Below are 14,804 nucleotides of genomic sequence, written 5' to 3' on the forward strand. Positions count from 1 at the left end.
TGCAGTCCATCTCTTGGATACTATGTGTTAAATAGGGCTGGTTAGTGACAAACTAGGAAATTACTCAGGATCCTCATCTACTCCTCAGAGCATGAAACCCCCAAAATATGGCCAATTTACCACTGATCTCTTTAGTGCCCTAGACCATTAGGGCAATTATCAATAAACTTCTCTACTCTAGACACAAGGGATTTTAAAATTCTGAGAAAAACTGGGGTTGGGCTACTTTGTAATATTCTATAAAACTGGCCCTGTTATATCTTGCACATCCTTACCCCTTGGCCAGTGACTTCAAAAGACCTTGACCTCTTCTTTCTGCGCTTAACTTCTAAAGACTCCTCTCTTTTTTCCAACTTCTGGGCTCCTTTTTTTTGTGCTTGGTTCCAAAATCCTGGGGAGTCTCTCTGCTGGTTACCTCTTCTGCCTAGGGTGGCCACCATCTCACCGGTGCTGGTGGAGAGGTTGTCTTCACTGGCTGCATGGTGGAGTGGAGAGCTTATTATTGGTTGATCTCTAAAAGGATTGTCCTCACTCTCGCTCAGAGAATGGACCGACAGGTTACTTCTCTCTTTCATAGGTTGAAGTAGCTGTAGACGATCACCCTCTACAACACGGGAACGTCTTCGGGCTGCTTTTACCGAAATACTTTTAATGCTGCTTAGAATTTCTTTTTTCTCTGAATGAAAAAAACCCCAAAAGTTTACTCAACAGGTGACCACCAACGTGTGCCAATTACCCCAAATCTCCCAGAGACTGCCATGGGCACTTTATGCACCTATCGATAACTCCATCCAAACTTCAGAACATCAATTTCTGGTGGATCTTTAGCTATCGCTTAACTAATTGGAGTTTTTCTTATTGGTGATACTTAATTTTGGAGTCTCCCATATTGACCAACTGGAAGTGACCATGATTGTAATAATTACAGGTTCCTTGGGTCAAGATGGTCCTGAGTAATCATGTTTTTGCTTTTACATCGGGGTACATAATGTGCTGGTGCTGCACCATGTAGTAATGTGTGTGGCTTTCTGGTGAAGTTCGGGGTTCAGGGGGTGAGATGATAATTTAGAGGAAATACTGTATGTTAATGAGGGTGTAAGGAATTGAAGGCATGAACATGTACCTTTCTCAGGTATTGTACAGAGAGTAAATATGTATACTAGAGTTTTTATAAAGGTTAACATTTCATCAATTCACCATCTAATGCCTCTCACCTTTTCTTGTTAATGCAACCTTGTCGCTATTGTCAGGAGAGGAGTTGATGAGGCCGTTCCTAACTCTATTGTCACGTGGAAAAGACTGTAAAAAAACAACTTTTTTTTAAAAGGGCTCCTCATTAGCAAGATAATCATACTGTTGAGATCACCAGTGATCAGCTCTGATCAGTAAGGGTTACATTTCTCTGCAGCACCACCACAGGAGAAATTAAGCATTACATGAAGGATATAATGGAACTAGAGCGATTACAAAAGGAGGGCAACAAAATTAAAAAAGGGGATGGAGGAACTACAATTCCCAGAGAGATTAGCAAAATTAGGATTATTTAGTCTAGAAAAAAGATGACTGAGGGATGATCTAATAACCAAGTATAAGTACTGTATATAAGGAGACAATAAAATATCTCTCCGAGGATCTGTTTATACCAAGGAAGTTGACGATCACAAGGGGGCATTCTCTGCGTCTGGAGGAGAGAAAGTTTTTCCACCAACATAGAAGAGGATTCTTTAGGCTATATGCACACGTTGCGGATTGTATGCGTTTGTGTCGCGCTTTTTCGCTGCGAAAACGCATGCACAACACAGCCCATTGAATTCAATAGGATTCCGCAATGCTGTGCTAATGCTGCATATTTTTCCGCGGCGGAATTGCATCGCGGAAAAATACGCAGCATGCTCATTCTTTGTGCGGAATCGCGGCGATTCCTCACACATAGGAATGCATTGAAACGCTCACTTTACGCATGTGGCTATGCCCACCATGGGTAAAGTGAGCGCTTCATGTGCGGTGGTACCCGGGTCTGGTGGAGAGGAGACTCTCCTCCAGGCCCTTGGGAACCATATTTCTGTTAAAAAAAAAGAATTAAAATAAAAAATACTGATATACTTACATTCCGATGGCCCCCGGAGTCCTCTCAGCGGTGCACACGGCGGCTTCCGTTCCCAGGGATACATTGCGCGAAGGACCTGGGATCACGTCGCGGTCACGTGACCGTGACGTCACAAAGGTCCTTCGTGCAATGCATCCCTGGGAACGGAAGCTGCCGGGAGCACCGCTGAGGAGATCGGGGGCTGTCGGAAGGTGAGAATAACCATTTTTAAAAAATTATTTTTAACATTCCATCTTTTACTATTGATGCTGCATAGGCAGCATCAATAGTAAAAAGTTGGTCACACTTGTCAAGCACTATGCTTGACAAGTGTGGCCAAGTTGTCAATCAGTTTTCCAAGCGATGCTCCAGATCGCTTGGAAAACGCTAGCTAATTACCCTTGCAAAACGCTTGTGTTTAGCGGGAAAACGCATGCCAATTCTGCAACGTGTGCACATAGCCTTACTGTTAGGGCATTGAGAATCTGGAATTCCTTGCCTGAGGAGGTGGTGATGGTGAACTCAGTCGAGGGGTTCAAGAGAGGCCTGGATGCCTGGAGCGTGACAATATTGTATCTTACAGTTATTAGGTTCTTTAGAAGGACGCAGATCTGGGGATTTATTCTCACGGAATATAGGCTGAACTGGATGGACAAATGTATTTTTTCGGCCTTGCTAACTAGGTTACTATGTTACATGGTTCTTAATAAAATCAATGGGTTGTTCATGTTAGATACTGATGTTCTAGGTCCCCCAGAATGAGAGAAACGTCTTGCGGCAGCTCGCTTGTGTGGCTTTAAAATAAGGATCCCAAATGAAAGACCCCCTTATTCACTAACTCGAAATTCCCTTCCCTAGTTAGTATGAAAGGAGTATCTGTGGAACAAGGGGGTCAACCAATTATAAAAAAAGAGGTACTTTGACCCTCCATGTGAACCAACCTCTTCATTGAAGTCTATGGCAGTTATGTAAAGAGCAGAACTAAAAGCTTTCCATGGAAGTCATTGCATATGACGGTCGCTTTACATTGGAGTCCTGCTGTAAAAGCTGTAAATGTCAAAATCCTTTAAAAATGGTTGCCATCAAGAACACCCCTGTCCTTATGTCTTAGAGGAGAGATACTGCGTAAAAGAAGCTCTCAGACAGGCAGACCTGGCCGCTCATTGTACAAGATTGTCAGCAAAACATAATGGACACCTGATCATCTCATAATGAGCATTGGTTGAGATGTACAGTGGGTACGAAAAGTATTTAGATGCCTTTAAATTTTTCACTCTTTGTTTCACTGCAGCCATTTGGTAAATTCAAAAAAGTTCATTTTTTTCACATTATTGTACACTCTGTACCCCCATCTTGACTGAAAAAAACAGAAATGTAGAATGTTTTGCAAATTTAATAAAAGAGAAAAATTGAAATATCACATGGTCATAAGTATTCCGACCCTTTGCTCAGACACTCATATTTAAGTGGCATGCTGTCTATTTCCTTGTGATCCTACTTATGATGGGTCTACTCCTTCATTGGAGTCCAGCTGTGTTTAATTAAACTGATAGGACTTGATTGGGAAAGGTACACACCTGTCTATATAAGACCTCACAGCTCGCAGTGCATGTCAGACCAAATGAGAATCATAAGGTCAAAGGAACTGGCCAAGGAGCTCAGAGACAGAATTGTGGCAAGGCACAGATCTGGCCAAGGTTACAACAGAATTTCTGCAGTACTCAATGATCCTAAAAGCACAGTGGCCTCCATAATCCTTAAATGGAAGAAATTTGGGACCACCAGAAGTCTTCCTAGACCTGGTCGTCCAGCCAAACTGAGCAATCGTGGGAGAAGAGCCTTGGTGAGAGAGGTAAAGAAGAACCCCAAGATCACTGTGGCTGAGCTCCAGAGGTGCAGTAGGGAGATGGGAGAAAGTTCCACAAAGTCAACTACCACTGCAGCCCTCTACAAGTCGGGCCTTTATGGCAGAGTGGCCCGACGGAAGCCTCTCCTCAGTGAAAGACATATGAAAGCCAGTATAGTGTTTGCTAAAAAAACACATGAAGGACTCCCAGACTATGAGAAATAAGATTCTCTGGTGTGATGAGACGAAGATAGACCTTTTTGATGATAATTCTAAGTGGTATGTATGGAAAAACTAGGCACTGCTCATCACCTGCCCAATACAATCCCAACAGTGAATCATGGAGGTGGCAGCATCATGCTATGGGGGTGTTTTTCAGCAGCAGGGACAGGACAACTGGTTGTCATTGAAGGAAACATTAATGCGGCCAAGAACAGAGATATCCTGGATGAAAACCTCTTCCAGAGTGCTCTGGACCACAGACTTGGCCGAAGGTTCACCTTCCAACAAGACATTGACCCTAAGCACTGTAGTGCTAAGATGTTAATGGCCATCAGGAATCCATATTGGTAGCCTGTCTTTAAGGAACCTTTAAGATATTAGACAATAATAGTTCAGCTTATATTAGCCTTGTATTTTCTGTAATTTTCCCAAAACCTGGATCGCATATCTCCTTTATCAATGTTTGGTGGGAAAGCATATGTTTATAGTATTATCCAATTACTGCATAGTTCTTTTATCAAAGTTTGGTGAGAAATGTCATGTTTATAGTATGGAAAAATATTTGGTACCAGGAGGGTCTTTTGCATCTTTCATCCGGTGATGTATTTGTCCGATGTTAATTTACGCCTGAAGAGTTGGCCACTCAGACAGAGGGATACTATACCGGACAAATAGAACTTGGTAGGGCTTGGTTACGCAAGCATTTTTTTCTCTAAACAAATTATAAGCTGGGGAAGACTTCAGCTAAGACAGAAGCTCTGTTAACCTGTGGACTAAAACGGAACACCAGTGACGCCACAGTATGGATCCCTGGAATTTCTCTGTCTTCTCTGTTCTGCTTCTCACAGCTGATGTTCCCTGACAGATGATGTGCTACTCCTAGTGAAGTTTTTCCTGTGTAGCGTGCAATGTAAGTACTTTACCTTTGTGATTTATATTATGCAAAATTGTATGCAATATCACACTATTTCCTATTTTCTGTAATCATTTAATTATTATAATAAAATTAATCGCCTTCTTTAACCCCTTCTCACCACAGCCCTTTTTTGTTTTTGCGTTTTCGTTTTTCGCTCCCCTTCTTCCCAGAGCCGTTAATTTTATATTATTTTTTGCAGGACGAGTTGTACTTATGAACGACACCATTGGTTTTACTATGTCGTGTACTAGAAAACGGGAAAAAAATTCCAAGTGTGGTGAAATTGCAAAAAAAGTGCAATCCCACACTTGTTTTTTGTTTAGCTTTTTTGCTAGGTTCACTAAATGCTAAAACTGACCTGCCATTATGATTCTCCAGGTCATTACGAGTTCATAGACACCAAACATGTCTAGGTTCTTTTTTATGTAAGTGGTGAAAAAAAATTCCAAACTTTACAAAAAAAATTTTTTTAAAAATTGAACAATATACCCGTAGCGTCTCTATTTTTCGTGATCTAGGGTTGGGTGAGGACTTATTTTTTGCATGCCGAGCTGCCATTTTTAATGATACTATTGCAGTGCAGATACAATCTTTTGATCGCCCGTTATGTCATTTTAATGCAATGTCGCGGTGACCAAAAAAACGTAATTCTGGCGTTTTTAATTTTTTTCTCGCTAAGCCGTTTAGCGATCAGGTTAATTCTTTTTTTTATTGATAGATCGGACGACTCTGAAAGCGGCAATACCAAATATGTGCAGGTTTGATTTTTTTATTGTTTTATTTTGAATGGGGCGAAAGGGGGGTGATTTAAACTTTTATATTTTTTTTCATATTTTTGAAAACATTTTTTTTACTTTTGCCATGCTTCTATAGCCTCCATGGGAGGCTAGAAGCTGGCATAGCTTGATCGGCTCTGCTACATAGGAGCGATGCTCAGATCGCTCCTATGTAGTAGAATTGATGCACTGCTATGACCGCCGACCACAGGATGGCGCTCACAGCAATCTGGCATCAACAACCATAGAGGTCTGCAGGAAACCTCTTGTTGTCATGCCGACGCATCGCTGACCCCCGATCACGTGACGGAGGTCAGCGATGTGCACATTTCCAGCCTGAAGGCCAGAAGCGCTAGTTAAATGCCGCTGTCAGAGATTGACAGCAGCATTTAACTAGTTAATAGCGGCGGGTGGATTGCGATTTCACCCACCGCTATTGTGGGTACATGTCAGCTGTTCAAAACAGCTGACATGTTCCGGCTTTGAGGTGAGCTCATCGCCTGAGCCCACATCAAAGGGGGAGACACGAGTCGTGAAGGGCTTAAAGCCATATCCGACCCCTTTGAATACTTGGCAAAGCAAACACACAGCTAAAATAACAAAGGAGTGGCTTCAGAACAACTCTGTGACCATTCTTTACTGGCCCAGCCAGAGCCCTGACCTAAATCCAATTGAGCATCTCTGGAGAGACCTGAAAATGGCTGTCCACCAACGTTCACCATCCAACTTGAAGGAATTGGAGAGGATCTGCAAGGAAGAATGGCAGAGGATCCCCAAATCCAGGTGTGAAAAGCTTGTTGCATCATTCCCAAGAAGACTCATGGCTGTACTAGCTGAAAAGGTGCTTCTCCTCAATACTGAGCAAAGGGTCTGAATACTTATGACCATGTGATATTTCAGTTTTTCTTTTTTAATAAATTAGCAAAAATTGCATTTCTGTTTTTCAGTCAAGATAGGGTGCAGAGTGTACATTAATGAGAAAAAAATGAACTTTTTTGAATTTACCAAATGGCTGCAATGAAACAAAGAGTGAAAAAATTAAAGGGGTATGAATACTTTCCATACCCACTGTATATGAGATGCTTCTCCTGCCTACTGAGATAAGTTAAATGCTTGGCTGAAACAACTTTGCAAGGTGATGGGAGAAGGAGTTGTGTAGCTATCTAAAATCTATGGTCAGCTAGGAAAAGAAACCCTGATGTCTAACTTACAGAAGCGGCAGCAGAGGTAAAACCTTCCTACCTACCTCTTTGCTGACCATCCCATTCACATGTATTGGAGGCGGGGTCACCACTGTAGAGTTTTTAAAGTGCCGGGCACGGGGACTGGTTTTAAATACTTTATTTGCATCACTGGTAAAAAAAAAAAAAAAAGCACAGACATAACATAAAGGGTTAAATCTCATCACTTCCAATAAGAATCAGTGGCAGATCCTGCCAATACAAAAAAATACAAATATTGTATTTCTCAAAACTACAAATATCAACCAAAAATAACAGTAACTGTTACTTTAAAATGAGAGGCCACTACTTGGACAACCGCTTCTTAAATACTATATTCCCCAGGGTAAAATAAAAATAGAAGATACTCACCTATCGCACCGGTACCGTTCCAGCAACATCGACGTCGGACCTCTCAGGGCTTGTGCGACAGTGTTTTGCCTACACTTCCCTCTGACCATTAGTGGCCTCTGATTGGTATCCACATGAGCACAGCAGCTAATGTCACGTAAATCCTGGGAGATCTAGCGCCAACATCTCTGGAATGGCACCGATGCTAGTGAGCACTGGTTATTTTTATTTTACACTGAGGTACTGTAGATAGTATTAGAGAATGGATTATCCAAATAGAGAATAACCCTTTCATGATGTCAAATATTCTTAAAGGGTTTCTTCAAAATAAAAAAAAAGTTTGCTTTCGTTCAAAAATAGCGCCATACCTGTCCACAGGTTGTGTGTGGTATTGCAGCTCATCTCCATTTACCTGAACAATACAACCCATTGACAATACAACCCAGCGAAGGCAGCCATGTTTTTCTAACCCTTCTTAAAACATAACAGAAGGTAAGGAGTACTTCATAGATTCATAGACATTACTTGTCCCCTCCCTCTCTAATAACCTATTGGTACATTACTAGATTCAGACACTAATGGGGTTGGCTGGTGGGAAGCAGTGACAATAAACATCAAGTGAGAACTTCAAGATCCTATTAACTTGGTCCATCTCCTACATGATGAAGATCTAAGAGAGGTTTTAGTTACTGGTCCCTCAGGGAATACTACACTGTAATAGGACCTTATTACTATGGTTAGGGCAGATTTTGAGTCTCCAACCTTTCTGTCTCTGAGAGTAGTCGTGGAAGGATTCTTCTGTAGGACTCTTTTTGGTTCAGATTCATGTTATCTGATCCAAACGTACGGACGCTCTCTTGGTCTGAGTCTGGTTCCTGGGACGTCTCTTCTGCTGTGATTTGAGGGATTTTAGGCAATGAGTTCTGGCTGTCCTGCAAAATATTAACAAACTGAATTAGAGTCCAGAGGAAACATTGAACATCTTAGAAATAGAGCTTTTGACAAGATGAAGAACTTCACATCTCTTCACTAATGGTGGATAGACAAGCTAGGAAGAAAGGAAGGAGCCTGGTGCCCTCGGGGTTTATCCAATCAATATCCTATGGGGAATAAAGGAGTTAACCTTACTTACTTTTAGGGCTAAAACAGAAGTTTTGTCAATAATGGTTATTCGGTCCAATGTGCCATCTTCCAGCTCTCGAAGGTAGAGCTCATACAAGTCCTCCAGGCGAGGAGGGACAGTCAGGTTGTGGTCTATAAACAGAGGAACCATGAAAGAGAAATCTTCAACCCAACATGGACTCATCATCTATAAACTATAGGGCTACTAGTATTGCTCAGAAAAATTAATTTAGTCAACCTGTTCATTGCCTTCAAAATTTCTCAACCATTTGCTCAAAGTTTCCCATTCTTGAGTCAACTAGATGCACCATCACTTCCATTTGTCAAATGAGATTGTCTAGCCTAGATAGAAGATCCACCCATCACAGAGTCCTCAATAGTCTCTAGTTAGCTCTGGTTGACCAAAAGAGAACCTACAGAATGAGGAAATGGTTCTTCGTTTGTATTCCGATCCCAATGGGAATCCTTACCGGCGATGATGCGTCTCTGCTGCTTGATGATCTCATCACACAGACACCGATGTTGCTCAAACTTCTGCACCATGTAATTCTTCTGCCGGATCATATTGTCTTTGAGCAATGCATGAGACTGCATCTCTGTATTTTCTATTTCGAGTTCATGGACTTTACACAAGAGGCTTAGGACCTCCCTCTGTTCCTCCGAGCTGATTCGTTTGGGTAAAATCTCTTCTAACCTTCTTGCTCGCTGCCGTATTTCTTTAAATCGCTTCTCCAATTCCATCTGGAGAAGACATGACAGAGAGTGAAGGACTAACTTCATCCTGACATACTCATACTATTACTCCAGCTGCTGACAGTGTAAATCTTCACAAAGGGGGTTGTCTTATGAAAACAACCCCTGTCTATATGCCCTATTGTACACTCCATGGAAGGGATCCCCAGGTTAGGTCGCCCTCTGATCAGAGGGAAGGGCTTCTATAAGTGCGGCTCTCACTTGGATGGATACAAGCCGCCCATGTATTCCATATATTCATCTGAATGGCAGCCACTATATTTCCTATGGAACAGCTGATGCATTGGAAGTGTCTTGTGTAACCACTTTTATTATTGCATTAAACAGAAATAGGCTACTTAGCAGATCTTAAGGAGGTATCCCATGGAAGTGAATGAGAGTTACGGATACAGAGTATTATAGAGAGCTAGGGGTCCTTTGGGATCACATTATTGTCACAGGACCTCAGATTGTTTGAAGTAGCCAAACCCTAATCATCAGGTGGGTCAAATACTTAGCTTTACTTATTTTGTGCTGTTTTTGACATATACAGTTATATGAAAAAGTTTGGGCACCCCTATTAATCTTAAGCTTAATGTTTTATAAAAATTGTTTTTTTTTCAACAGCTATTTTAGTTTCATATATCTAATAACTGTTGGACACAGTAATGTTTCTGCCTTGAAATGAGGTTTATTGTACTAACAGAAAATGTGCAATCTGTATTCAAACAAAATTTGACAAGTGCATAAGTATGGGCACCCTTATCATTTTCTTGTTTTAAATATTCCTACCTACTTTTTACTGACTTACTAAAGCACTTTTTTTGGTTTTGTAACCTCATTGAGCTTTGAACTTCATAGCCAGGTGTATGCAATCATGAGAAAAACTACTTAAAGTAGCCACTTGCAAGTTGTTCTGTTTGAATCTCTCCTGAAGAGTGGCATCATGGGCTCCTCAAAACAACTGTTAAATGATCTGAAAACAAAGATTATTCAACATAGTTGTTCAGGGGAAGGATACAAAAAGCTGTCTAAGAGATTTAACCTGTCAATTTCCACTGAGAGGAACATAGTAAGGAAATGGAAGAACACAGGTACAGTTCTTGTTAAGGCCAGAAGTGGCAGGCCAAGAAAAACATCAGAAAGGCAGAGAAGAAGAATGGTGAGATCAGTCAAGGACAATCCTCAGACCACCTCCAGAGAGCTGCAGCATCAACTTGCTGCAGATGGTGTCACTGTGCATCGGTCAACTATACAACGCACTTTGCACAAGGAGAAGCTGTATGTGAGAGTGATGCGAAAGAAGCCATTTCTGCAAGCACGCCCCAAACAGAGTCGGCTGAGGTATGCAAAAGCACATTTGGAGAAGCCAATTTCTTTTTGGAAGAAGGTCCTGTGGACTGATGAAACCAAGACTGAGTTGTTTGGTCATACAAAAAAGGCGTTATGCATGGCGGCAAAAAAACACAGCATTCCAAGAAAAACATCATGCTTTGGGTCTGTGTAGCCAATGCCGGCACCGGGAATCTTGTTAAAGTTGAGGGACGCATGGATTCCTCTCAGTATCAGCAGATTCTTGACAATAATGTTCATGAATCAGTGACAAAGTTGAAGTTACGCAGGGGATGGATCTTTCAGCAAGACAATGATCCAAAACACTCAGGCATTCATGCAGAGGAACAATTACACTGTTCTGGAATGGCCATCCCAGTCCGCAGACCTGAATATCATTGAACATCTGTGGGATCATTTGAAGAGGGCTGTCCATGCTCGGTGACCATCAAACTTAACTGAACTGGAATTGTTTTGTAAAGAGGAATGGTCAAAAATACCTTCATCCAGGATCCAGGAACTCATTAAAAGCTACAGGAAGTGACTAGAGGCTGTTATTTTTGCAAAAGGAGGATCTACTAAATATTATTGTCACTTTTCTGGTGAGGTGCCCATACTTATGCACCTGTCAAATTTTGTTTGAATGCAGATTGCACATTTTCTGTTAGTACAATAAACCTCATTTCAAGGCGGAAACATTAATGTGTCCAACAGTTATTAGATATATGAAACTGAAATAGCTGTTGCAAAAAAACTATTTTTATAAAACATTAAGCTTAAGATTAATAGGGGTGCCCAAACTTTTTCATATAACTGTATTTGGTATATTTTGCACTCTAGCCAATATAATGTGCTGCTGTTAATTCTCAGGTTCTCTTTCACCTCATATCAGGTCGCATTCTGGGCAATGCCCTCTATGGCACATTGTGGAATATGAACAACCAATTTATAGGGTTAGATGTGTCTGTCAGCAAACTGCTGACACATTCCAGGTAGACCCACCAGTCTCAGGGCATCTTCAGATGTGACTGGAGTTGTGCAGAGTTGGTGCAAATCGACGACAGTAATCTACGGTATGTCCACTGGATGGGAGCCGCGAGAATTGCCTCTTACCTGGCGACATCTGCGGCTCTAGTTATGATTAGCCGGTCTGGCTTAATATCATGACGCACATGTGATGTCACTCCAGGCTGGCTAATCAAAAGAAGACCACTGGAAGCAGTTAGGTAAGAGGGAGTTCCCATGGCTCCTATCCAGTGGCCAATGATTACTGACGTGGCTGATGTCCTGGGTCATGTGAGTTGAGTTGTACCAACTCTAGGGTTGGGTCAAGTTACTAAATTCATGATTCTACTAATACCTTTTGGCGGCGCAGCTTGCTTTGATCTACTACCAGGGCGTGAACGTTCTCTCTGGCCACTGTCACTTCCGACGGTTCCATGATGTCGGACTGGTCATCTCCAGTGTCTGAGTCCTTTTCGCTATCATCTTTGCCATAAGATTCCCTCCTCAGCTCTTCTCGCCACTTGCGGACTCGACGAGTTTTTTCTTGCTCCCAGCTGTAATCATAAGAAGGGAAAAAGCGATTGCTGGTGGCCTATAGCGCTAGATCACTAACATCCCACAGTTCGCCAAAGTTGTTAAATTGCTGGTTTCGAACATGGAACCTCAAAATGTTAGCAAACCAATGTGTTGGTATAGTTCTCCACCTACTCGGCAATGATGAGGAAGTGACGGGAAGTCTCCATCTGTATCTCCATGTGGTTGTTCTCCAGGTCCATCAGCTGTTTGCGGATGTCCATCTGTTCCCTAAAAGCTTTTATTAGCTGCTCCCGGAGCTGGTCCATCTCTCGTCTGTCATAGGGTAATGTATGGAGCTGGACTTCAGCTGTTGGTCAGAATATTGTAGGTATTAGCATGAATATTACTTGGGAGTCTATGGGACTATCAAAAGACGCCAAATATCACCTTGGATGTTGCGAATATCGCTCTTCTCATTCCTCATCTGTGTCAAACCTTGCTCGTCAATCTTCTCCTTGAGTCTCTGGATCTCGTTTCTCAGGTCTGAAATTATACTGGTGTACTGGGCAATGTGGTAGGAGACATTGAGAAGGTTCCGCTTCACCTGAAGGACAGAAGAAGAACTGATGTAATGGAAAGGAATAGCATGGAATTACTTTGAATTGCATTGTTAGATACAAAATATACCTAAATTGTATTGCATATTTTAACCAATATTTAATAGGTTAGAGTAGAGTAGGGCCCGGCCACAAGAGTCTACCTTGTTGTGGTGGCTTAAAAAAAAAACAAGCAGAAAGCTGCTGGCTTTGTATGTGATCTGGTGATGGGAACTGTTAATGTGTGATTGGTGAGGACGTGGTGCAGATGTGGAGTTTTTCTATGAGTGGGCGGTGGGACTGTGGAAGGGTCGAGGGGTGGAAGCGGGGCTGGGGTGGAGCCTGGGTGGAGTCTCAAGGGGGCCCCGAACATTTTGCCAGTATGGGGCCCCAAAATTCCTAGTGGCAGCCCTGCTTACCAGTCTGCGAGGGCCAATCTAGAGTGCCCAATTTGCTGTCTGTCTTTCACCATATGCACTTTGTATGTAGTCCTACAGACTTAGCCCTACCTCTGGTAGATTTCACAAGTAGTTACTACCTGTGTGGTTACATAGGAATATCTCTCTGTCAGTGACTAAATCCAGGTAAAACAAAGCAACAATTCTGAAAATTGGTAATAGTAGAGTTACCCTTACGGGAGGGCAGTGTACATACCCGGGTCTTGATATTTTTGGCACGGTCAGCGTAGGTGAGGGTATTCCGGGACTCCTCGAAGGCACTACTGGCCGGACTTATGTGAGCGATCATCACAGTGCGACTATTCCCGCCCAATGAGTCCTGATGATGAAAAAGGAGGGTAAGGAAAGCCATATTTGGACCACAGAGCTGACAATCTGAGAAAAAGCTGTAGATCAGTGGAATGTGTTTGGATTATTGGATGGATGGTACCTTCAGGAGTCTGGTCAGCTTGCTGTCTCGGTAGTTGACGTACTTATTGCCTCCTCTGTCACTGAGGGCGTTAATACAGTTGCCCAGCGCCAGCAGGGAGCGATTGATGTGTGCCCCTTCCTTCATCCTCTGACCTCGGTTCTGAGTCTACAGCGAAGAAAAAAAAGGTCACTTGTTAAAGAAAATGGCAAAATCGTGGGTGCACTATAGCTGTCACTAATAACAACCCTGTCATGGGGGCACTATGGATATCACTATTAAGAGCACTGCCAAGGAGGCACTATGGCTGTCACTAATAATAGCTCACTAATGGGAGCACTATGGCTGTGGCTGTCACTAACAATAGTACTGCTCACTAATGGGGACACTATGGCTGTCACTGATAACAACACTGTCATGGGGCACTATGGCTGTCACTAATAATAGCACTGTCATGGGGGCACTATGGCTGTCACTGATAATAGCACTGCCATGGGAGCACTATGGCTGTCATTGATAATAGCACTCCTATGGGGGCACTATGGCTCTCAATGATAATAGCACTGCCATGGAGGGACTTTGGCTGTCACTGATAATAGCACTGTCATGTGGGCACTATCGTTGAAACTAATAATAGCATTAAAATGGAGGTACTGGCACTGTTAAGGACACAGTATGCGTGGAATCACTGTTGCTGGAATTACTAACAGATAGTAGTAATTGGCAGCACCGAGGCTGGCACTGTTATGACAAAGGGCACTGAGTCTGGGACTGGGGGCACTATGCCTAACTTTGGGGCACAAATCTCTCGCAGTCAAAAGTGAGGGTATGTGCGCACGTCAGGATTTCTTGCAGAAATTTCCTGAAGAAAACCGGAAATTTTCTGCAAGAAATCCGCATTTTTTTTTTGCGTTTTTTTCGCGTTTTTTTTTTAGCATTTTGCAAGCGAAATTAGCTTGCAGAATGCTAAAGTTTTCCAAGCGATCTGTAGCATCGCTTGGAAAACTGACTGACAGGTTGGTCACACTTGTCAAACATAGTGTTTGACAAGTGTGACCAACTTTTTACTATAGATGCTGCCTATGCAGCATCAATAGTAAAAGATAGAATGTTTAAAAATAATAAAAAAAAATTAAAAAAATGGTTATACTCACCTGCAGACAGCCGATCTCCTCAGCGGCGTCCATTCCTATAGATGGTGTGTGTGTGCAGGACCT

General features: G+C 42.4%; 1 protein-coding gene across 1 annotated transcript in view; it reads right to left on the reverse strand.

Annotated features, from left to right (window-relative positions):
- KIF19 (kinesin family member 19) overlaps positions 1–14,804 on the reverse strand; it is a 64,470-nt gene that overhangs the window by 6,275 nt on the left and 43,391 nt on the right. The window contains exons 8-18 of the mRNA XM_077253396.1: positions 13,609–13,755; positions 13,375–13,497; positions 12,572–12,728; positions 12,317–12,491; positions 11,964–12,162; positions 9,010–9,280; positions 8,550–8,671; positions 8,180–8,349; positions 7,093–7,198; positions 1,215–1,299; positions 276–676 (exon numbers count right to left, since the gene is read on the reverse strand). Of these exons, the coding sequence (XP_077109511.1) occupies positions 276–676; positions 1,215–1,299; positions 7,093–7,198; positions 8,180–8,349; positions 8,550–8,671; positions 9,010–9,280; positions 11,964–12,162; positions 12,317–12,491; positions 12,572–12,728; positions 13,375–13,497; positions 13,609–13,755 (1,956 nt within the window). The remainder of the gene's footprint in view (positions 1–275; positions 677–1,214; positions 1,300–7,092; positions 7,199–8,179; positions 8,350–8,549; positions 8,672–9,009; positions 9,281–11,963; positions 12,163–12,316; positions 12,492–12,571; positions 12,729–13,374; positions 13,498–13,608; positions 13,756–14,804) is intronic.

Source organism: Ranitomeya variabilis, chromosome 4, assembly GCF_051348905.1.
Source record: "Ranitomeya variabilis isolate aRanVar5 chromosome 4, aRanVar5.hap1, whole genome shotgun sequence".
Taxonomy (NCBI): domain Eukaryota; kingdom Metazoa; phylum Chordata; class Amphibia; order Anura; family Dendrobatidae; genus Ranitomeya; species Ranitomeya variabilis.